Source organism: Nansenia antarctica (assembly GCF_963989245.1).
Source record: "Nansenia antarctica genome assembly, chromosome: 9".
In the NCBI taxonomy this organism is placed as follows: domain Eukaryota; kingdom Metazoa; phylum Chordata; class Actinopteri; order Argentiniformes; family Microstomatidae; genus Nansenia; species Nansenia antarctica.
This window is the reverse complement of record NC_137679.1, coordinates 32,123,319-32,146,915: the sequence shown is the minus strand read 5'-3', so window position 1 is coordinate 32,146,915 and position 23,597 is coordinate 32,123,319. Positions and strand designations below refer to the sequence as shown.

Sequence of the window (23,597 nt, the reverse complement as noted above, 5' to 3'; positions counted from 1 at the left end):
GTGTAACCTGAAGAGATGGGTCTTCAGTCTACGACGGAAGATGGGTAGTGACTCTGCAGTTCTAACAACCTTTAACGAGGTTAACACTTAATTTAATAACTGCATCTCAATAAATCGATGGCTCTTGGTATTTTTGTAAGCAGGCCGTTCACACAGTATATCAAGAAAAATGCAAATACCCCCTTCATAATACTGTATTTGCAAAACCTCTCTTTAAATATCTAACCACAAAGCAAGGCCAAATACAGTATATTATAACAATCATTATTTCAGTAACTGTATATTTATCACCTTTATGAACTATCAACTATAATTATAAAAATGTGTGTTTGCGTTGTTATTATGGGTATTGCAAAACAAATACATTTTATTTTAAATTGAGTCTATATCAAAATATGGAATAAGTTAAGAAGTCTGAATACTTTCCGAAGCCACTGCACAATATATACTATATATCATGTTAAGGGCAAAAACTGAGCATGTTGAGAGTATGATTGAATGTGAATATTCCAAACTGAGTGTATTATGGAATTTATTTAATCTCTGGTTCTTGCCACAGGACTTTGAATGGGTTCTTTCAACAGCTTCCTCTACAGAAATATTGGCAGGAAGTCTCGAGGTCAGAGCTCAGGTTGAATAAATCACCTTGGTGCTACTTTTTACTAAAGGCCTACATTACATTACAGTAGAGGCAGTTCTGGAGGAAATATTAAATACTTTAATTGTGCAAATAGAATGCTACTCAAATAGTTCACATCCACATCATTGAAAGGGTCAGTTCATGACACTGTTAGGTTGTTATCACATGAAGCACTTGAATAAAAAATATACATCAACAGAGTTCATTATATGAAGCACTATCCTGATCTAATGTGATTAAGTTATGAGTTATCTGTTTGCATATGTTAATGCTTGCCCTATCCACCTCCGTAGGCTATAGTAATCCTTTCAATAATCAATAAAGTAACTGCATGTTGTGAAATCCTCGGCTCGTTTTGTGTAGAATTAATGCACAGACGATATGCACAATCTTTTGTCAAAGCCGTTGTCACACGAAACTCCGCCTATGTGACGTTTGAATGAATGTCTTGAACTCAAAGCAGTTCATTCCCAGACTCCAGCGATGGCAGCGCTGAAACAGGAGCACCGCTATGGACTCTCCTGCGGTAAAATTAATAAAACCACTCCAAACAAGACACTTTACCACGTCAAACTCACCGATTCAGCTATCAAAGCATTGGAAGCCTACCAGAATATTAAGGTAACTTATAGTTTGTATAATATTACAATGTATTTTTACTTGCCAAAGGCTGTTTCTGTAATCTGTACCCTATGTGAATTGCCTTCTATTTCGGATATGTTGTTGCGCTCTGCTATGTGAGGTTTATACTTCAGTCAGTAAAACATATAATTTATTTCACACCAGATTACAGACAGATTCATAAAATTGGAAGAAGTTGTTTAACCTCAATCTACGCAAATCCATACAGACGCGTATCAGAACTCAACCAGTGTCATTGCGGAATGTCTAATCAGCTGTTTTTGCCAATAAAAACAGTGTTTAGATTCCAGTTTCTAGACCAGTCATTCGGCGGTAAGCTATCCGCTAAAATAAACCGGTGTATTTGTTAACAGTTTCATATTAGGTTATTGTGAATGTTAATGTGAGATCGGGAAGATTTGTCAATAACCTTTTAAGTGTTTTGAGGCAAAATTATGTAAAGTTTTTTGGACGTGGGCGTTATATGGCCAGAAATGGGCAAAATTCCACTTTAAATTAAATTAAATTAATATCTGAAATTAAATTAAATAAAACCATTAATTAACCCTTTACAATGCCTATGTTTCACAAATCTCCTAAGCAATGTAATAGTACATAGACTAATGTGTGATTTCTTTCCAAATGGGTGGTATAACTTGCACTTTGTTTAATTTTCCAAATTTGGCATAACCCTTTACCAGCCTGTAGGCTACACAACATGCCTTCCACTATACATGGTCTGTAAAGCAGCTTTAGGCATTACAAAGGGTTTGTGAAGACTTCATTAGCCATTTCAAAGTACTTTATTTATAATGGGACTGAATGCATGAATCTCGTCTAGTCATGCCCAGATGTCAATCACATTAGACAAGAGAATAGGGAATAAGGAAGTTAGGTATTTTATATCCACATGACGTCCACACAGACTGTTAACCATGTCAATGTCACCTATATCCAGGAGTGTATGGTAACAGTTGTCCTCCCCCCTCTCTCTAGGGATCCTTACCAAATCAACCAGCTATCTGCTTTAAGGGGAACCAAGGGGTAAGATGTCAACTGTTCATTTTACATTTACATTTTTGGCAATTAGCAGACGCCTTTATCCAAAGCGACTTACATTTGTCTAAGTAAGTGAATCATCCATCCAGTCATCGCAAGAAAAGTAATCTCTGCTCGGGCCAGGCGCCATTGGCAGTCAAAAAGGGAACCTAGCTACTACTGTTCGTGCCAAATCATGCCATTAGAAAATGAAAAGTAGCTGCTTTTACACACTAAAGGAGTATTCATGACATGCATGTTATGAGATGTATTCACTAGATGTACTGCGGCTTAAGATAAGATACTATCAAGTGCAACAATAGCAGTGTCAGACGAATTGTGTGGCTTGCTTTCAGGCACTTCAACTGAGATTCAAGTCTCATGCTCTTATCGAGACGTTCCATTTGATCCTGACAGATGGGATTGATAAGTGTGCTCGAGATTCTTAAAACGTTTAGCTTTAGGGTGCTTTACAGTATCATGGGCTCGGAGGCCGCAGTGTGTGGGGAAGCCTGATGTCCTCCCCCCATATCCCAACCATGCAGGTTACTAGGTCAGGCTGGTGGCTGTGGGGAAGCTTTGTTCACTGAGCACCACTGAGACAGGGGAGAGGGGAAGGGGGCAGGGAGAGAGAGGGAGAGAGGAAGGGGGCAGGGAGAGAGAGGGAGAGAGGAAGGGGGCAGGGAGAGAGAGGGAGAGAGGAAGGGGGCAGGGAGAGAGAGGGAGAGAGGAAGGGGGTAGGGAGGGAGAGAGGAAGGGGGCAGGGAGAGAGAGGGAGAGAGGAAGGGGGTAGGGAGGGAGAGAGAGGGAGGGAGGGAGAGGGAGAGAGGAAGGGGGCAGGGAGAGTGAGGGAGAGAGAGGGAGAGAGGAAGGGGGTAGAGAGAGAGAGGGAGAGAGGAAGGGGGTAGGGAGAGAGAGAGGGAGAGAGGAAGGGGGCAGGGAGAGAGAGGGAGAGAGGAAGGGGGTAGGGAGAGAGAGGGAGAGAGGAAGGGGGTAGGGAGAGAGAGGGAGAGAGGAAGGGGGTAGGGAGAGAGAGGGAGAGAGCCGTGTCATTTTCACCAGCATAGCAGTGTGAGTTCATTTAGGAGTCATAGTAGGGAAAGAAACAGTAAGGTTTTTGTAAAGGTTAATGGTCTCTTCAGGGCAGACTCATCTCAGTGTTAGTAGCTACTAAGAGGCAGCAATATACTTAAGCTTGTGAAGGTAGCATAATCTGCATAGCTCTATAACCAGATAATCACACAGTTAAATCCAGGAATGGTGAATCTCTGTGGATTATTGCACCTTTTGCCTATTACACATTCTAATTGCATTGAGCTGTTTGAGAATGGTTGCTCCCCCCAGGAGAGAGGGCTGTGGTATAGAGTTTATGAGGACGCTGGTGTCGTTAAGAGATTGGTTTAAACCTTACTGTGGGGGGAGGTGATAGATGGTGTGTGTGTGTGTGTGTGTGTGTGTCTGTGTGTGTGTGTGTGTGGTGTGTGTGTGTCTGTGTGTGTGTGTGTGTGTGTGTGTGTGTGTGTGTGTGTGTGCGTGTGTGTGTGTGTGTGTGTGCGTGTGCGTGTGCGTGCGTGCATGTGTGTGTGTGTGTGTTTCACTCGTTATTTCATTTCCATCTGACTCATACAGGATCATCATTCTAACCAGAAGTCATATAATAATAGCAGATTGATATCAGATAGCTGAAGGTTAGCAAGGAATGTAACAGCTTAGTGTCCATTCCCTTTTGATGTGGGGTTGGTCTGGGAGAATCTACTCAAGGCCAGATATGCTCAGAGTCACTAACAGTCATGGCACTTGACTTGCATTCAGGAAAGTGGGCCTCCTGCCTAAACAAGAGGAGGGAGTCAACAGGTCAGAGTTCATCCCAGCAGGCTTCTCCTGGAGCCTGTGTGTGTGTGTGTGTGTGTGTGTGTGTGTGTGTGTGTGTGTGTGTGTGTGTGTGTGTATGCACAGCATAAAAACAGTTTCTTCCCGACTGCAGTTGGCCTCATCCCCTTAATGAGGCTGGGGACCCCACTGACACAAACAGTCACATTGCACTATTCTTGTAGCACTTTCTCACATATCTATTATTTAGTTGTCACTTATGCTTCTGTCTGTCTTTGTTCTCGCACTTTGTTTACTGTTATATGTACATCAACTGACCAAAGCAAATTCCAAATCTGCACTTGCATACATGTGTGTGTGTTTGTGTGTGTGTGTGTGTGTGTGTGTGTGTGTATCTGCACTTGCATACGTGTGTGTGTGTGTGGGGGGGGGGGGGGAGTGTGGGTCTGTGCGCACTTGCATACGTGTGTGTGTGTGTGTGTGTGTGTGTATGTGTGTGTGTGTGTGTGTGTGTGTGTGTGTGTGTGTGTGTGCGTGCGTGCACTTGCATATACGTGTGTGTTTGTGTGTGTGTGCGTGCACTTGCATATACGTGTGTGTGCAAGTGTGTGTGTGTGTGTCTGCGTGTGTGTCTGCATGTGTGTCTGCGTATGTGTGGGCGCACCTCCCGCATCCTGTCCTGCCCCTCTGCTCATTGTGCAAGAAGAGGCTTTTAGCCTGGTTGGAGATAATGTGGAGCCACTGCAGGCCTCCCGTCTCCTTCCCTCTCTGTCTGCCTCCGTGCTGCTCTGCAGGCCTCCCGTCTCCTTCCCTCTCTGTCTGCCTCCGTGTTGCTCCGGCTCAGCTCCCTGGAGGCCTCCCTCTCCCTGATCTGCCCATGATTGTTTGCTATTCTCCTCTGATTTGAATAACAATTGGAGGAATGCAAGCGGAATGTTTCTCATCCTCCGTAGATCGCCAGACACGTTGTTGGTGTCTGGGCGATCGCTACCCTCTCCCTCCAGATGTGTTTTGGCCACAAGCCTTCTTTTTTTTCTTTCTTTTTTTTGGTGTCTTAACACACAAGCCATCTGAGGTAGAACTCACGCCATGTATGCCATCGTGTGCGTCACCAATAACCCTCTACGTCTTTTTTTTTTTTTTTTTTTTTTTTTACTGGAAGTGAGTTAATCAGTTTGGACCTGCCATTATCGGCACAAAAGGGGAATTGTTGAGGGATTATGCGTAGAACACATACAAGTTACAGCTTTCCACTTCCTTAAAACCATCAGCCAAGTAGCTTCAGTGATGGTGGTGTGGAGCGTGTCCATTGTGTGCATTAAGCAGCTTTCAGCTATGGAATACATCTTGGTCTGCTCAGGAACGTGTCTGCCTAATTCCCTCATGTTGAAAACCCCCACCACTGCTAATGACAGATGAAAGGACCTTTGTTTCAACCCAACCATTGCTTGTAATGGTGCAGTCCATAAGCATCATCAACCTGCTTCTCTGTGAAGTGGAAGATCCCATCCCGGAGGATAGGGGGGGTTGTCGAGCACAGTGACCCTCCATTTGTTGAGGTTGACAGGTTGGCCCTCGGGCGTCGGAGAGCGACAGATCGTCCTTGGCATAAGGAGGCAAAACCTCAAGAGATGCTTCTGTGGCATAACACCCCCTCCTCCCTCATCCCTCACCCACCCTACCTCTATCCCTCCATGAATGAATGAATGAATGAATGAATGAATGAATGAATGAATGAATGAATGGTCTTTATTGTCTTTGCTATAGTACAGGTACCAAACAACATCCATCCTTTCCACCCCTCCTCCTCCTCCTCCTCCTCCTGTATCTCACCCCAGCACTGGAACAAGAAACAAGCAGCCACGGCCTCGCGCGCTGAAGTGAAATTGCAAATGAAAAGGAATGGAAGGTGATTACAGCCACGCTTGATTACATGCACTGTCTCCCACTCAGGGCAGGCACATTAATCACTCAGTGCCAGCCGGCACGTGGAACTCAGCTCTGAGGAGATGCGGCGCTGTGGAGCGCAGACACACACACACACACACACAAACGCACACACACAGACGCACACACACACAGACGCACACACACACACACACACACACACACAAACGCACACACACACAGACGCACACACACACACACACGCACACAAACACACGCACACACAGACACATACACACACACACACACACGGGGACACACACACACGCACACACACACACACACACGCACACACACACACATGCACACACACACGCACACACACACACACACACAGACACACATTGTGTTTTGTGCCGCTATCGTCTATTGTCTATGCATTTGCAAGGAGGATGACGGACCATTGTGTTAATGTTAAACGGCGTTTGTCGACTTGGTGGCCCCGGTTTGGGAGATGACTGAGGTCCCATTGTGTTTAGGGGAGATGTGAGATGTAGAGAGGGGACCCGCTGGTCTAGTCTAAGGATGACAGGGGAGGCTGGTGGAGGTAGGGGTCGGAGAAAGGCCTTATTGTAATGCATGGAATGAATGAAATGAGGAGTGGTAATCAAACACACATCATTCCGTTCCATGCATTACAATGAGCCTGTCCTCCGCTGGTCTACCTCCACCAGCCTCCCCTGTAGGATGAGGAAGGTGACAGCCTGATGTGCTTTGTGCCTCAGTGCCTGACGGTAAGATGTTTGGCAGGGAGGGTTGGTAGTCAGTGAAGTCTGCCCACCCCCCCCGTCCTAGTGAGTGACAGTAATGCTGATGACACCCTAGTGAGAGGACCTGGAGTGCTGCCTCTCTGTGCACATGCTGGACCCACACACACACACACACACACACACAGACACACACAGACACACACACACACACACACACACACACACGCACACAGACACACACACACACACACACACACACACACACAGACACACATACATACACACACACATGCACACACACACACACACACACACAGACACACATTGGGTTTTGTAAGGAGGATGACAGACTATTATTATTATTATTATTATTGTTATTACACTGTCACCCACACTGTGTCACACACTGTGTGTGTGTGTGTGTGTGTGTGTGTGTGTGTGTGTGTGTGTGCATGTGTGTGTTAGCACCCACAGTGACATCCTGTTAGCAGGTTTCACTCATTCGTATCTAACAGAAAGGGGAAGCAGTGGCATGGCATCCCACTCTGGAGACGGAGAGCCGGGAACAAAAGACAGCCTGTTTTCCGAGGCCTGTTTTCAGAGGCCATTACTTAGGCTAGTGAGGATGTGGAAACAATAGGTTGCCTGAGATCTACACCCAGGCCCAACATTCAACCAAAGGCTAACAGGAAACATAAGCCTCATACAGGCAGCATTCTCTCACAGTTTTTGTTCAGCTGACTTGTCGTTGAACACTTACCCTTTCCTCTTCATAATAATATTGCATAGTTTGCTGGTGTGTGTACAGCCATGTGTATGTGTCACCGCCACACCCATTGATTACCCGTGGCTCTTTAACTGATGGTAAAACGCCAGAGAGGGTCATCATCCGGTCATCAGGGTAACAACTCACCCGTTAAGCCTATAGGAGAGAAGATGCTGGTTTCATTTACATTTAAAGACACATAACTGCAGTTTCGCACCAGATCTACAATACTACTTCCACGATCCCCTTATATAAGAGAGGTTGCATGTCTTGAAATGTCTTCACAGTTTTTCACAGTAATTCATATCGAACATAATTACAAAATAATGCAGAAAGCCTAAGGGAATGGGCTGGATGCCCGATGCTGTCTTTGTTTCTGCAGCGTGGAGGAGTCTCTTACTGACTGACTGCACTGGGTCTTATTGCACTATGGTGCTCTACTGTCCCATTGGCTACTGCATGTGATCCAGTTGATAGGAATGGGGTTTGTCATTGAGATGGAAATCCCCCCCAGAGAGGGGAGGGGATGGAGGGAGGGAGCGAGGGCGAGAGGGAGAGAAATAAGCAGAGAGACAGGGAGAAAAAAGAGAGGGAGAGAGAGAGAAGGAGAGAAACCCAGGGCCCAGTGCTCGTGTGACATCTGGTGATGAAGATCGAAGAGGAAGGGCTGCATGGAAGGTCATGGAAGGTCATGGTGTCTGGACCCACCTGAGTCAGATAATGTGAAATGTGCACAGCAGGAAGGAGGGAGAAATAGAGAGAGGAGCGGAGAGAGAGGGGGAGAGAGAAGAAAGAGAGAGAGGCTAGATGAGGGGAGTGAGTGGATGAGAGCAAGAGGGGCCATAGTCTGGGTTAAATGAGGGGCTAGGAGGCGAATCATCCCAAACTCAGCCCACAGATGCCCCTTGCCTGGGGAGGTCAGTGAGCATTACTGTTGTTGGAAATCATTCCCAAGTGCAGGCCTATAACTTATCATGTAGACCTATGATTTGTTGCCAGAAAAATCATTAACACTAGTATTGGTACATACCTGAAGGGATCCTGCCTGTTTAACGGTAGTCCCAGTTTTATTTGTACCCCTTTTCTTTGAAATAAAAAAGATCAGAGGCAGCCTGCAGATTCCCTGAATATTTTGACTTGAAAGCCAGCACATAAATATTTCATTATTCATGGTCAGTTGATTCTTTAAGTGCCAAGTCCTTTGTGAAAGCCTCTCTGGTTGGAGCTGCCATGTGTAGGCCCCAGGAGAATGTGGTGGGCTTTGGTGTGGGGCCCGATGGCTGAGACTGAGAGCCTGAGCTTGTGGAGCTCTCAGCAGGGGTTCCCTGCGGAGGTCAGAGGAAGAGCTGTCATTGGCTGAATGCCAGGGAGCGCTTATGGGTGCGCTGCATGACTGGGCATTTGTAGCAGCTGGACTCCTGCCTTTGCCTACGGTACAATCCTATGAACAAGGACCCAATCAATTATGTATCCCCGTTAGCTGTGAGGATGTGGAGCAAACTCTCTTTGTTAGATCGATCGATCAATGAATCCTGATGTCTCTCTCTTGTTTTGTCATTTATCAACATAATAATAATACTTATATATATATATATATATATGTGTGTGTGTGTGTGTGTGTATATATATATATACACACACACACACACACATATATATACTGTATATATACTGTATATACAGTATAAGCATTCAAGTATGTTGGTGTATGCACCAGTCTTATTTGAGCTATTTATCAGTATTCTTCTCACAGCATCATTTGAATTTCTCCAAGTAATATGTGTGTTACTATGTATAATAGTATGTATTATATGATTTAGTGCTGCATAGCATTAGTTCAGGCAGGGCACTCCAATACAGACAACCTTCAGGTGACAGGGCTGCTGGTTCACACGTTTGCTAAAACACCATCACACCATTACACAAGTCTTAAAAGTAGCCAAGTGTATGCTCCTCCATAGCATTCAACAGTTGTGACCTGGTCCCACTGGCTATGAGAGTATGTTTTGTGTAGTTGCGTTTAAGGTTTTGTGTGGTTGGCCCTAGTAAGACATTGCTGTGCTAAATTTCTGCTGCATTTGATTGAACAGAAAGCTATGCTTCCTATTGAGATAGAGTGAAGCTGGAATGAGTAGAGCGTTCCCTATTGAGCCTGATGCTTTTTCATGAAAAGGATTTTAAGGTTGTTTTGAAGGAACTCTTTGTAGTTTTATGACTGCGTTTAAAGTTTGGTCTTAAATTTTACTGTTAGCTCCCGTACATGGTTACAGTAAAAGAGCAAGGACACTTTTCTTCAAATGAGGCCTTTTACTGAGCACATGCCTCCCTGTTCTCACAGCGTCTGCTGAAGAAGCACTGGTCTCTCCATGCTGACTTGTGTTTCATTAGGGATAGAAGTGGAATGCAAAACAAATAAGAAAGTCATCATCAAATCTTAAAATGACTGGACTAACTTGGGTGTGGTGGAGATGGTAAACACTGTTTCTTTCCCTCACGAAACGTCTTGTTCCTCTAGCCTAGGACATTACATTTGTAGTGTTTATTCCAAAACCTCAGTTGATAGAAGGCAGACAAGAAGTCTTTCTGTGAAAAGTAGCAGCTGTTCCTCCGGTTTCACAACGTATTCAAAATTGCATCATCTGGAGAGAGAGAGAGTGCTTTGACAGATGTTAAGGTATTGGAGATAGCTGGGGGTCATATTTGTAATTTATGATGTTTTCTTTAATCATAGCGGCAGTTGTAATAACACGTCTCTAATGGTGACCTTCGCATAATCTGAGACAATTTTCTCTGACACAGTCAATCACCTAAAACTGGAAAATCTTGAATTAAACAGATGTCATCAATCTAACATCTTGATGACATTCATACACAGAAGCACAAACGTGGAGAAAAAACAATCCTGCTACGTCTGTTAGCCTGCCTCAGGAACAAAGGCGACAGAGAACCCAAACCAGAAATGTTGAAAAACCATAAACCACACAGTATCAGATAGCACCTGTGTGTTCACGTTCAGCCATATCAGCACGGGGAGTTATCAGACATCTAGCGCAGAGACCACAGCACACTGTTTCAGTTGGTTTCGCCAGTGAAAGCCAGCATGTCCCGACATGTGTGTCATGCTGATAAGAGAATAGTGCCCTTTATTCCTCCTGTCATCACTCAGCTGAGAGGCAGGCCTGAGATCTGTGCCGTGATCAGAGTACACAAAAGCTGTGTGAAGGAGCCTTCATGACCAGGAAGGACCTGGACAGCACCTTTAACCTTTACACTTGTGACAGCAACTGGTGAAACCGGGAGCAAGTCGCCAACCAATCAATATGTTATGACTTTTATTCAGAGTTTTTTTTAAACTAAATTTCAACGTTGTTGAAAATCAATGACACGCTAGTCGCTAGTCAAGCCAAAATATTGCAATGCATTGGATTTGGTGAGTAATCCCCACTACTCTACACTAACTAGGTAGTAGTGGGGATTACTCACCGAATCCATTGCATTGCAATATTCAGGCTTGACTAGCGAGTGTGTCATTGATTTTCAACAACGTTGAAATATATAGAACATTTTCGGAATAAAAGTCTGAACAGTTGATCGGTTACCGACTTGTTCCCTCTTTCACCAGCTGCTGTCACGATTGAGGAAGACAGTGAGAAGGGACCCGGCATTAAGACGATGCAGGAAAAAAATAAGGGAAATGGCTCATTATGACATCCTGCTTTGAGGCAGCCGACGGCTATCTGCACCGTGGAGAACGAGATTGCAGAGTAGCGGGCTGCTGACCACGCAACTTCTTTCAGTGGTTAGACTGTAACTGATGAGCGCTGTGGTGGGAGAGACGCCTCCCAGGTACTTCTGACTTGCAGGATTTATTCACCCCCGCTTCCGAGTGTTCACTCTCCTCTTATCCCCTCACCAAGGAACTGCAGACTGTTCACTTTCATCAGGCTGATGGAACTTATCTGCAAAGCAGCTTTAACGTACGGCATGCAGGGGCGGAGGCCGGTGGAGGAAGAAAAGCGGAGGTCGGACGTTCTCATTGTAATGCACGGAATGGAATTAGGAATGGAATGTGTGTGTGTTTGATAGCGTTCCGTATTCCGTTCCATGGATTGCAAAGAGCCCTTTGATACCATTCCTCATTCCCCTGCAGTCCAGTATGTGGCAGGGAGGAATAGCGTCAGTTATATTTAGACCTGTTGTTGTGAGTTTGAGGTCTGAGGGCAGCCGTAGTTCTTGTCCAAGAACCAACCAGTAGCCGTGTTTGTTTTATGTGGTCAGTGTTATACAGAGACATATTTCATTCACTGTAGTTCCCTGACCTATAATGGCCTGTGAACCAGTCTGTGTAGAGAGACAGAGAGTATTATTATTATTATTATTATTGTTAGAGTAAAGCAAGTCAAGCAGCCCATGACTACACTTGAGCCTTCCAAGTGCTATAAAACTAAAGATCAAGTGGAGGAGGCATGTGTATGCCTGACTAATGAGTGGATACGAGTACTGTACGTGTGTGTGTGTGTGTGTGTGTGTGTGTGTGTGTGTGTGTGTGTGCGTATGTGTGTGTGTGTATGTGTGTGCGTGTGTGTGTGTGCGTATGTGTGTGTGTATGTGTGTGCGTGTGTGTGCATGTGTGTGTGTGTATGTGTGTGTGTGTGTGTGTATGTGTGTGTGTGTGTGTGTGTGTGTGTGTGTATGTGTGTGTTTGTGTGTGTGTGTGTGTGTGTATGTGTGTGTGTGTGTGTGTGTGTGTGTGTGTGCGTGTGCGTGTGCGTGTGTGCATGTGTGTGTGTGTGTGTGCGTGTGTGTGTGTGTGAGTGTGTGTCAGCCCTGGAGGCTGCAGCCCTGGCTCTCCTCTGCTCCAGTGAGCCTGCCAGGGGATCTCAGGGACGCCACGGTGGAGAGAGGACTCTTAAAAACACTATTTACCCAGGGAGATTTATTTAAGGTTGCACCGCTGAAGAGTGGCATAAGAGCTGTGTGTGTGTGTGTGTGTGTGTGTGTGTGTGTGTGTGTGTGTGTGTGTGTGTGTGTGTGTACAGTATGTGTGTGTTCCTTTGGGAGAGCTGAAATGCACCAGGCTGTGAAAACAAAGAGGAGGGGACAGTTCAGTGCCCTGTTCTTTCTCAGGGCCTTACAGCGATAATGCACCAGAGCTGTCTTAAAACAAAGGCTTGTCCATTGTTAGCATCATTTGCATGTATGGGCTTCAGGATAATCATGTCTTCTTGTTAGAACTTGTGCACACCACCCCTTGGCTGCAATACAGTTGGCATTAGAACGTCGGCTTCATATTCTGCCGACTTGATGTTTTTTTTTCCTCCCAATGATGAGTCGGCGGTTATACAGATCAAAAGAACTGGCACAAGATAAAGTTCATCAATGAAGACAACCCTTGACAAGTTAATACAAATGGCTTACAAGTTTGTTCAAAATGGTTAAATGTGTGGCGTCTAGGTGGTGTAGCACAATACGACGCATGTCACGTAATCACAGGGCCCCTGGAGGGATTCCGGCCATCTACCTATCCTGCATGTCATTCCTCCTCTCTTACCCATCCTTCCTGTCAATCTCTACTGTCTCTATCCCAATAAAGCAGAAATGCCCTATACATATATATTAAAAAGATCGGTCTTATAGTCCCTCTCTTTAAATGTGCATTGAGAATCATACTCTCTGCATACACCTGCATACACACTTGTAATTTCACGTCCCGATCAGACGTGTGATGACACTCATCACATCCTATTGCGTTCAGGACTATTAAACTGTCGCTGTGTTGTAACTGGTTACATACCCATAACAGGGTTCTAGGAGGTGAGGACAGACTCTGACCGCTGGTTTTGTTTCCTTTCCTGCAGTATGTCAAAATCCCTGCCCCCTCGCCAGAGTCCCCCGATGGTCTACGTGTCTTCTCCTTCTACTTATCCCGAGACAGCAAAGACCAGCCCCAGGCCAGCTTCGACTGTGTCCACCAGTATGTCTCCAGGTAAGTAAGGAGCACATTGTTTTGAGTCTGGTTTTGGGGACTGGAACCGGGCGTTAGGTGTGGCCTAGTGGATAGTGAGTTGGACTGGTGATCAGAAGGTCATGTCCCACCTGGGAATACCACCAGTAGTGTGTCCTTGAGTTAGGGCACTTAGCCCCAAGTTACTCCAGGGAGACTTTCCCTGTAATCTCTAAATGTAAGTCACTATGGATAAAACTGTCTGTTAAATGGTAAAAATGTTTAATGGATTGGTGCTTCGTGCAGTACACTGAAATGGTGCATTGCAGAGAGCACTGAGGTTAGAGGATTTACATTATAGCCTATGCACAGGGCCTTAAATAGGCTATAATGTTTGTATAATGCGTTAACGCTTCCTGACCGCATGACCTGATAATGACATGCTCTGGGTCCTAGTTTTAGCCTACAAATAGGGCCTGATGTTGTTCCAGGTCAGGTCCAGTAAGGAAAGTATGTCAGGAAAAGGACCTTATTTGAGACTTGTGTGTCCTTGGTAAGGCAGCAATTGGTCATTCCAATTCTTTGCCTGGGACCTACATTTTTGTCTGGAGTACAGAGTTTCAGCAGTGAGAGAGAATGCATGAAGTCCCCATTGTGTATGGGATCAGGGCAAGCAGCAGGCTATTGTAATTTCCTGTGTTTTGGGGAGGACCCTCTCATTACCAGTCTGAGAGAGGTTGTTTGTGGAGCGGGGAGAGAGACAGGGCTTTAGTCTGATGTTGCCTCTCGGTGCCAGCTGCCTAGCTGTGGTCTGGACTCTGATGCTTGTTGTAGACAGGAGCTGGAGCCAAGAGCAACACCGTGAACACTAGGCCAACAGTGGGCTTCACTGGCCAGTGTGGTTGGGTGACTCTAAGCAGAGGCTACAGTGACCCTGCTCTCTGTATTCCCTGTGGTGGCAACGTGAGCATAAGATGGAGAAGAGGGTAAAGTGAGAATATGATGTATTCTGATATAATAATAACAATAATAATAATAATAATAATAATAATAATCTTTATTTATACAGCACACATAAATAAGAATGCAGCTCAAAGTGCTGTACAACACAGTGCAAAAGAACAGATTAAAAACAAACACAGTGCAAAAGAACGAGTAAACCAGTAAAACCAGTAAAACCAGTAAAACCAGTAAATGAGTAAAAGAGTATTGAAAAACATGATAAAAACATTATCTGGTCAAGACTAACATCAGGCGATCCACTACCGCCTTTAACATTTGTTGGTTTACAGATTTACAGATTGGTCAGATTCTAAGAGAATGTTCACCTTTTGAGGATTACGAAGTTCTGAGAAAAGCATAATCCAACATCTCACTACCTGTGGAATATAATGGCAAGACTTGTTACAAGCTTGGGTACAGCTTCTACTCTATGCACCTCCTGCATGTTGTTGACATTATGAATTGATTATAGGCTATTTTAAGGTACTATTTATCCAGAAATGAAAGATAGCACCTCTGTAACCTTTGTTTTAATACCTATACTAACGCTTAGGTTGTGGGTTCGTTTCCCGCCGGGACCATATACTGAAAGGTTTATGCACTCACTGCGATGTAAGTGGCTTTGCATCAAAAAAAATAATAATAAAGCATCGCCTATGCGTTTTTTTTTTTTTTTTTAATGCAATGTGACTTCCATCTCAGTGAGTGCATACATTTTTCAGTATATGGTCCCGGCGGGAAACGAACCCACAACCTAAGCGTTAGTTATTGTGTTAGGGTTGGCTACACGCTACATCAATCCTGTCATAATATGAGTGACTATATCACCATGAAGGCTACAATATATACAGACCAGTGACTTTCCTCTGACCTGAAGATAGCAAAGGCTAGGCTATGGGTGCGTTCATAAATACACTCTCGAAATTGCTCTGGTTTCAACGTCATAGAGCGCTCTGAAACCAGTTAATTTACGAACGGTCAGTTAAAAGTCTTTACAAACTAACTGTAAACTTGGCGGACACCAACGATAACATTACCATCATTTCGCTGGCGGGGAAACATTTGACGTTATCATGTTAACATTACAGTTACCTAGCTTTCTGTTACTAACTGTAGTGGTGTTGACAGTAGATACTGCTAACGTTGCCATTTTCATCTTTTAAGAAAAATATTATTATTATATACTTTTTTGATTACATTTTTGACACTTTTTAACCAAAGCGCTTTACAATTACGAATGACAGGGACATTCCCCCTGGAGTAACTGACTAAGTGCCTTATTCACACTAGTGGTGATGTTTCAGGCGGGATTTGAACTCACAACCTTATGATCACCAGTCCAACTCACTATCCACTAGACCACATCCCATGTAGGCTACAGTATAAACACAATTTTTTCCTGTTTTGTTACACGTAGATGTGTGTTGAATAATACTCTCTAGAGTACCAATCAAGCCGCAACCATAACATTTTGCAACGGCTTTCTCCGTGATTGGAATCTTCAGATGCACAGACAAACCATCTTTTCAGTCAGAAAGACCAGAGAGCACCCCTGGTGCACTCCAGCGCTCTCAGAGCGTATTTACGAACGCACCCTATATCTGGACATACAGTTGGCACACATGTCTGGGCTGGCTGAGATTTTTGTTTTGCTCTTTTTGAGAGTTTTGTTTTAAAATATGACAAAAAAAGGGTAGCCACTATAAGCTATTTGCCTACAGTAATTTTCTGTTGTATTTTCTATTTCATTTAATGTCTTACTGATATGTCTTTTTCTATGACTGAAATAAATTACTATTACTACTATTACTACTACTACTACTACTACTACTACTACTACTACTACTACTACTACTACTACTACTACTACTACTACTACTACTACTACTACTACTACTACTATTACGTACTAGTTACTACAACTACTAGCTGTAGCCAACAGACTAACTCCTGTCCTGTTTTCTGTCCCCCAGCGAGGGCAGGGAGCAGCTGGAGGGCCAGGGCAGTATTCAGGACAAGATCACGGTGTGTGCCACTGATGACTCCTACCAGATGACCCGTGAGAGGATGTCCCAGGTGGAGAAGGACATCTCCAGCCGCTCGGCCATCGAGATCAAGCCGGGGGCCACGCATCCAAGTAAGGCTCTGAGGCTCTACCTACACCAAATGTGTATTGTTCATGTACACAATATAGAGGTTTTAGTGTTTTGTGTTTAGGGGTGTAACATGCTACAGCCAATTGTGTAATGCATCAGTTAATCTGAGTCATGCCTAGAATCCTGTACTGTACATTAGATCACATGTCATGGTTAGAACATTGGATTAATGGTTATATTACACAATGTCATTAAGCATCTTATCGACATGTGGACAAGTGTGAGTGAACCTCCAGCATATGTTACAGTTGCTTCAATTTGTCACTCTACTAGTGGTATTGTGAAAACGACTCATAGAAGCGTACCAAATAGTTATTTATCGTCCTTCTGTTCTTAACTGTGTACAACAAACACCATCGCATTCTATCGTTGGTCTCTTTATTTTCCCAAATAGTTATTTATCGTTATTTACCAAATAGTTATTTTATCATCTTTTCTGTTCTTAACTGTGTACAACAAACACCCTCGCATTCTGTCGTTGGTCTCTTTATTTTCCCAAAGCGTTTGCTTTGGCCTCTTTATTCTCTAGCTATGAAATAAGCCAATAAATTATTTCTTGGCGTACTGTATTCTCGTCGTCTTGGCGTGCTGTGAGCTTTACGAGGCCTCTTGCCTCCAGGGGTTCTGGCTGGTTTTACTCTCTGTGTTGTGTAACACCAGGTCTGGTGGTGTGTGGATGATGACAGTATGTCTGTAACTGATGTGCCCATAAGGACTGCTCAAATTGCATCAGTACGCTTTTACTTCTGCCCTAGGAGGTCCTCGATGTAGCCAACAACCATTACCAGACATGTAAAGACTCATGATACCGCACGTACTGTACAGTGATTGATTTGATTACATAGTTTATGGGTTAAAAACCGCTTTGATAATATGTTTTTCTGGGGGACAGATTTATTAATTTTGAGCATACAGGTGCATCTCAAATTAGAATATTGTGGAAATGTTTATTATTTATTATTTTCCGTAATCTAATTCAAAAAGTGAAACTTTCATATATTCATACATAAAGTGAAATATTTCAAGCCTTTTTTGTTTTAATGTTGATGATTACGGCTTACAGCTCATGAAAATCAAAAATCCAGTATCTCAAAATATTAGAATATTACCATCAAAAAAAGGATTTATAATTTATAATCCTAAAAAAAAAACCGAAAGAATCTGTGTAAGCCGTAATCATTCAAACAAAAAAGGCTTTATGTGTAATGAATCTAGAATATATGAAAGGTTTCACTTTTTGAATTAAATTACGGAAAATAATTAACTTTGCCACGATATTCAACTTTTTTGAGAGGCACCTGTATGTGATAACAGAATGATAACATCTTATTAGTTTTTCTGGTGAATTAGTCTTTCCTCTTAAGGTAGCCTACTGGATGGAATTAAAGGAATGATGAGACTTATTGAGACTTCGATTTTTATTGTGAGCGTGTGTGTACGTGTGTGTGCGTGTACAGTATGTACGTGTGTGTGTGTGTGTGTGTGTGTGCACTTGGTTTATAGTATGTTCACAATCTCCTCCCAGCAGGGGGAAGGGCAGCTGTAGCTGTGCTGGCCAGGGTCTGTGCCCTGTGCTGACCCTCAAAGCAGAGATTAACCTGGAATGAGATTAGAATAAAGAGGTATCTGCAAGTTCTGTCCTGACCTGCCGGTTGCTGTTCAGCTCTGTAACAGATGAATGAACAATCTTCACTCAGGGGAAATGAAAATGGTGTAATTTGGGCAGGTGTATACAGTCTCACTTTTACTTTATTTTCAGCTGGAAAATAAACTTTTCTTGATTTTTTTAAAAAGCGGTGTAGTTATAGTGTTTTTTAAAGTGGTTTTGTTGGTTACTAATTACAAAGTTGCAAAGACCTATCATTGATACTGACATTAAATATGAAGAGTGGATGTAGTCTCCTTTCATCTCACCCTCCCCCACCTTTTCATCACGACGGGATTTCATATCCTACTCTTCACAAACCAGTCACTTCCCATCATTGGTGCCTTAGACTAAATATGTTTTGCCTCTGTCACCTGTGTTTCCAGGCAAATGTGTCAAGTTCCAGAAGAAGCCGACCCCCCTGTCCGCCTCAGACAGCCTCCACAAGCACTCGCCCAACAACAAGAGGAACAGCCAGCTGGGCCTGGTCACCCAGAGGCCCCTGAGGGAGCGCATCATCCACCTGCTGGCTCTCAAACCCTACAGGAGACCGGAGTTGCTGCTGTGGCTGGAGAGAGACAGGGCCAGCCCCAAGGACAAGGCCGAGCTGGGTGCTGTACTGGAGGAGGTACAATGCTGACACACACAGACACACACACATGCTCTAACGGACGCACATACACACACGTGCACAAACACGCGTGCACTCAGGCACAAAAACATGCGCACACACACGCACACGCACACACACACACACACACGCACACGCACACGCACACACACACACACACACACACGCACACGCACACGCACACGCACACGCACACACACACACACACACACACACACACACACAAGCAATGCAGAGGATAACGTTGACTATTGAGCCGGGATTAGGGGTAGAGCTACAGGCTTTATTTATTGATGCTTTGCAGTGGCACTTTACTTCCCTGTCAAGCTCCAAAATCTTTATTAAAACAACTTTGAGTAAGGGATAAGGTCGGAATATACCACATCATAGCATATTGATGAACTTTTAGATCCACCTTCTTCAAGAGACATGGGGCCCTATTATGCACTTCATCAATAAGACGAGGCGGTAGATCTAAACTTAAAACGTGGAGGCGTGGTCAAGGCCACTTTGCTATTATGCGTGCTGTAGTGGGCGCCTAAAACCTGGCGCTAAGCAAAGAAATTAGTCATGGGTGTGTTTTGGGCGTCTTCTCAATCAACCCAATCAGCGTGCCAGGTGCCATTCCCTTTAAGAACCGGCTGCGTTGAGTCATTAGCGCTATGCTATTATGGAAGTCCTGAGAAGGAGGTCAGCGCGCTTCTCTGCCTCTCCCTTCTGAAATAAAGCATTTATACTGTGACCGTAATTGACGTCTTGCCGTGGAGCCACGTGCGTGTTCATGTGTGCCCACATGCATGCGCAAACCGCGTAGGCGCGCTCGTGTTTCAAAACTTGCATGAAGTCTAAACTTAAGAACGATAGGAGCAAAGTCAGATCGCATAATAGCAGGGGCGCCTAGTGCACTTCATTAACATATGAACACTCCCACATTGAGCAATATATGCACGGGAGTTTTACGTCTTATGTGTGGGCGCCTATCGACACCTGCATAATAGCAGTAGCGCGTATGAAGCGCATAATAAGGGTGGCGGTAGGTCTTAACCTGGCGGTGCGTCTTAATTAACACTTAAGACGGCAAGTTAAGAAGTGCATAATAGGGCCCATGGTCTTTTAAATGTTGTCATTTAAGTATTTGTCTATCAGATGAAAGATTATCCATTTTACTGTGCACAAAACATTTACAAGATATATTTATACTTTTAGCCCAAATGGTGATCTAATTAGGTAGGTTTACAATATGTAGTTTTCCTGTGTTTTTTGTGAGTCGTCCCTCCAGTCTAAATTGTGTGTGTGTGTGTGTGTGTGTGTGTGTGTGTGTGTGTGTGTGTGTGTGTGTGTGTAATTAGGTTGGGGCTGTAATTATCTCCTCTGAGGAGATTGTGTTTGCTGTGGGGTGGGCCAGCCCTGCCTCTGGCAGCACAGCTCTGAAAGATGGATGTCCAGAGAGAGAGAGAGAGAGAGAGAGAGAGAGAGAGAGAGAGAGAGAGAGAGAGAGAGAGAGAGAGAGAGAGAGAGAGAGAGAGAGAGAGAGAGAGAGAGAGAGAGAGAGAGAGAGAGAGAGAGAGAGAGAGAGAGAGAGAGAGAGAGAGAGAGAGAGAGAGAGAGAGAGAGAGAGAGAAAGACTGAGAGACTGAGAGAGAGAGACTGTCTGGGTAGATTATAGAGGAAACTATATTAGGGAGTATCCACGGGAGAAAGCTAGAAACTAGAGACTTCTCTGGATAGAGCCTTTTAAAATGGGAGGAGAAACAAGCAAAAAGAGATGCCTTTCAGTAACACATTCTGAGATACAGTCGGTTGGATTCATCTATGGTTACCAATGTTGTGATACTCCTTAAAGGAAGATTTTGGACAGTCTGTTTTGGAAGACAACATTATCAAAAACCATAAATAATTGAAAAGGCTGGCTAATTATCCTGGTATTATACATGCTGGTATGTTTGAATTATTCATCAGTGGAATTAATACTAATTAGAGTTCTGATTTTGATTATCAAAGCTATGAAATGTACTGCATGTATAGAAATAGTTCTAGATGGGACTTCCAGTACACAGATTTTATTTGAGGAATAAAACATGGGGAAAAAAAGAAGAGAAAAAAAAAAGATATTTCATGGAAATCCAGTGTCCAGTTGCTGCCTGAATCAAAAATGTATGCACTCACTGTAATGTAAGTCACTTTAGATAAAAGCGTCAGCTAAATGGCATATATTATTATTATGTCTGTCTAGTGTGTAACTGTCACATCTGTTTCAATAAAGTGCATTTTCATTCTTCCCAGCAGTAGGAGATGGGGACGGTTGAAAGCTAAGACTGCTGTTTGTGTTGCAGGTGGCTAAAGTGAACCCTAAAGACAACAGCTTCCTGTTGAAGGATGAGTTCTACAAGCATGTACAGAGGGATTGGCCGGGCTATGTGGAAGAGGAGAAACAGCTCATCAGTAGGCTGTTGGCCAGGTTGGTAATACTGGCTATCGTATGTACAGTGCACAATCAATAGAGAACCACCCAATGGGAAAAGCTTGATTTTCTTTCTTTTATGATTTATGACAGTTGTAAACATATCTTTTACCTAATGCTTTGTGGAACCAAAGTAACGCATTGTCTCGTATCGCTGACTGTATGTGATGTCATCAACAGTCTACTCTACTGCGTCAATAGGAAGCACTTTCCTCAAAGCCTGATGATAGATGAGTCACTGGAGAGGTTGAATCACCCAGATGTATGGAAAACAACCCATGGCTTTAGTTTGCTCTTGATAAATGACAGCTTACTGCGATCGTTGGGGGTGGGGTAATATTTCCCTTTGTGATTGTAGTTTGGCATTTCTTTAGAAAGACAGGACAGGAAGACTGTAGATTACTTGTGGTAATTGTTTCTTGATAATGGTGAGCATCTGGCACCATTGTTGTCTGCCACCCCCTCCCCATCTCTGAGCCCTACTCAGCCAGTCACAGGTGTTACTCAATACGAGGGAACATGGTTACATGCCTGTCTGAACCTGCTAAGAGAGACAGTGGCTGACAGTAGTGTTTACATGCTTACTTTTACTATTCTCCCTTTAAAGTCCCTGCAATCTAAACACATACTACCTAGCCTACTGTGAACATGTAAATGTGTCACACTTGGATCTTCTGCATGTACATTTCCTACACATATGTTTCAGAGATACTATAGAAGATTTTAATGTCGCTGGGCCCTTAATTGACACATTCCTTTTCCTCCACTTGTTTTCCAGGAAGCTGCAGCTGCATAACAGTATCCAATCACGGAGTTTCCAGACCAATTCTTCAACCCACAAGGCCTCAGGGGATTCTCCTTCGCACCACAGCTCAGTCAAGAATCAAGCCGTGGTAAATCACATACATTCAATGTATTTTTCCATATTATGTTATGCAATATAGTAGAAGTTTCCCTTCATTTTATTATTATATTACGTATTAAAACTGTATTCAACACTTTACAAGCTAATAAGTTGTTCTCACAGTATTTAATAGCAATGTAAACATATTGTGAGATAAAGACTGATTAATCTTTCCCCTTCCTGCCTCAGAAACGCCCAGTGCCTTCTGACCCGTCCGACAACCAGGCTCAGAAAAAACAAAAGCTTTTGGACCAGAGGTTCCATTCACAATCACAACCACCCATAAATGGACTATTGAATAGCAAAGGGGGTCAACACATACCCCCCCCTCTCAACCCCAGTTTACACACAAAAACTGAGTTTCAAAGGACAAGCAACCAAGTTTCAGAGAGCCAAAATGGCTTCCCCCCTATGCACAAACTGAAGAGCCCCTCTGATATTCACATGTTGGAACGAGTGGAGCAGGGCCCCAAACTGACCAACCAAGAGCCACCGCAGAACGACTCTGACTGCACTCACCAAGAGGTCGCTAGCAGCCAGCACAGGAAGAAGAAATCCAAGAAGCACAAAGAGAAGGAGAGGGAGCGATTAAAAGATAGCCAGAGCAGCGAGTGGTTGGAGACCAGCCCTGATCTCAATCAAAACCCAGACAAACTCAACAGTAAGTGCTTTTTCTTCTTTTACAGTTTTCTCCTATGATTTAAACTTCTACCCTTTCCCTCTCAATGTTCTCTCATTCACCAAAAGTCATAGTGGTGTGCTAGTAGATTTCTTTTAGGCATGAATTTAATCTATTATTCCTATTCTGGCTCTATGCGGATGTCCAGCCTGAGATAACATTTGAGTGCATATCTAGACTATGATTGTTATAATTTGAATACTACACTGTCTCCAAGACTGGCATGCGTCCACGACTGTGTGTGGCACTGGGCACTCATCCAAGTAGTTGTTATCAGCTTGTTGAGAAATTACTGGTTCAAGTTGTTTACATGATCTCAACATATGGGGCCCAATACTGTAACATTTGTTTTCTGAGTTAGTTTAATTTTAAATCAAGACTAGATGCTACTTAAATGAATCCAGAGTAAAAAAGAAAAGTGGATATCTGTCCCTGACTAAAATAAATAAGGATTAATCAGATGGTCTGAGAGTCTGCATCAAAGACATAGTGGATGGGACACACATTTCAATTATTTGTCATGGAGAGCGCTGAACAACCTGTCACATGACACATTAGAATGGTCTCACAAGCAGAGCTTACATTAAATCAGGAGTAGGCTGAACAATGGAGGGAGATGAAAA

The 23,597-nt window shown here is 43.7% G+C and overlaps 1 protein-coding gene across 1 annotated transcript in view; it reads left to right on the top strand.

The window, feature by feature from the left end:
• Positions 1-1,123: 1,123 nt before the first annotated feature.
• The window catches only part of LOC308165544 (RNA polymerase II elongation factor ELL-like), a gene marked incomplete at both ends in the record, with an annotated part of 24,934 nt that continues 2,460 nt past the window's right edge, over positions 1,124-23,597 (top strand). Inside the window, 8 exons of the mRNA XM_080539694.1 lie at positions 1,124-1,261; positions 2,258-2,305; positions 13,411-13,538; positions 16,472-16,635; positions 18,686-18,927; positions 21,264-21,388; positions 22,170-22,284; positions 22,485-22,956. Of these exons, the coding sequence (XP_080395820.1) occupies positions 1,124-1,261; positions 2,258-2,305; positions 13,411-13,538; positions 16,472-16,635; positions 18,686-18,927; positions 21,264-21,388; positions 22,170-22,284; positions 22,485-22,956 (1,432 nt within the window). The remainder of the gene's footprint in view (positions 1,262-2,257; positions 2,306-13,410; positions 13,539-16,471; positions 16,636-18,685; positions 18,928-21,263; positions 21,389-22,169; positions 22,285-22,484; positions 22,957-23,597) is intronic.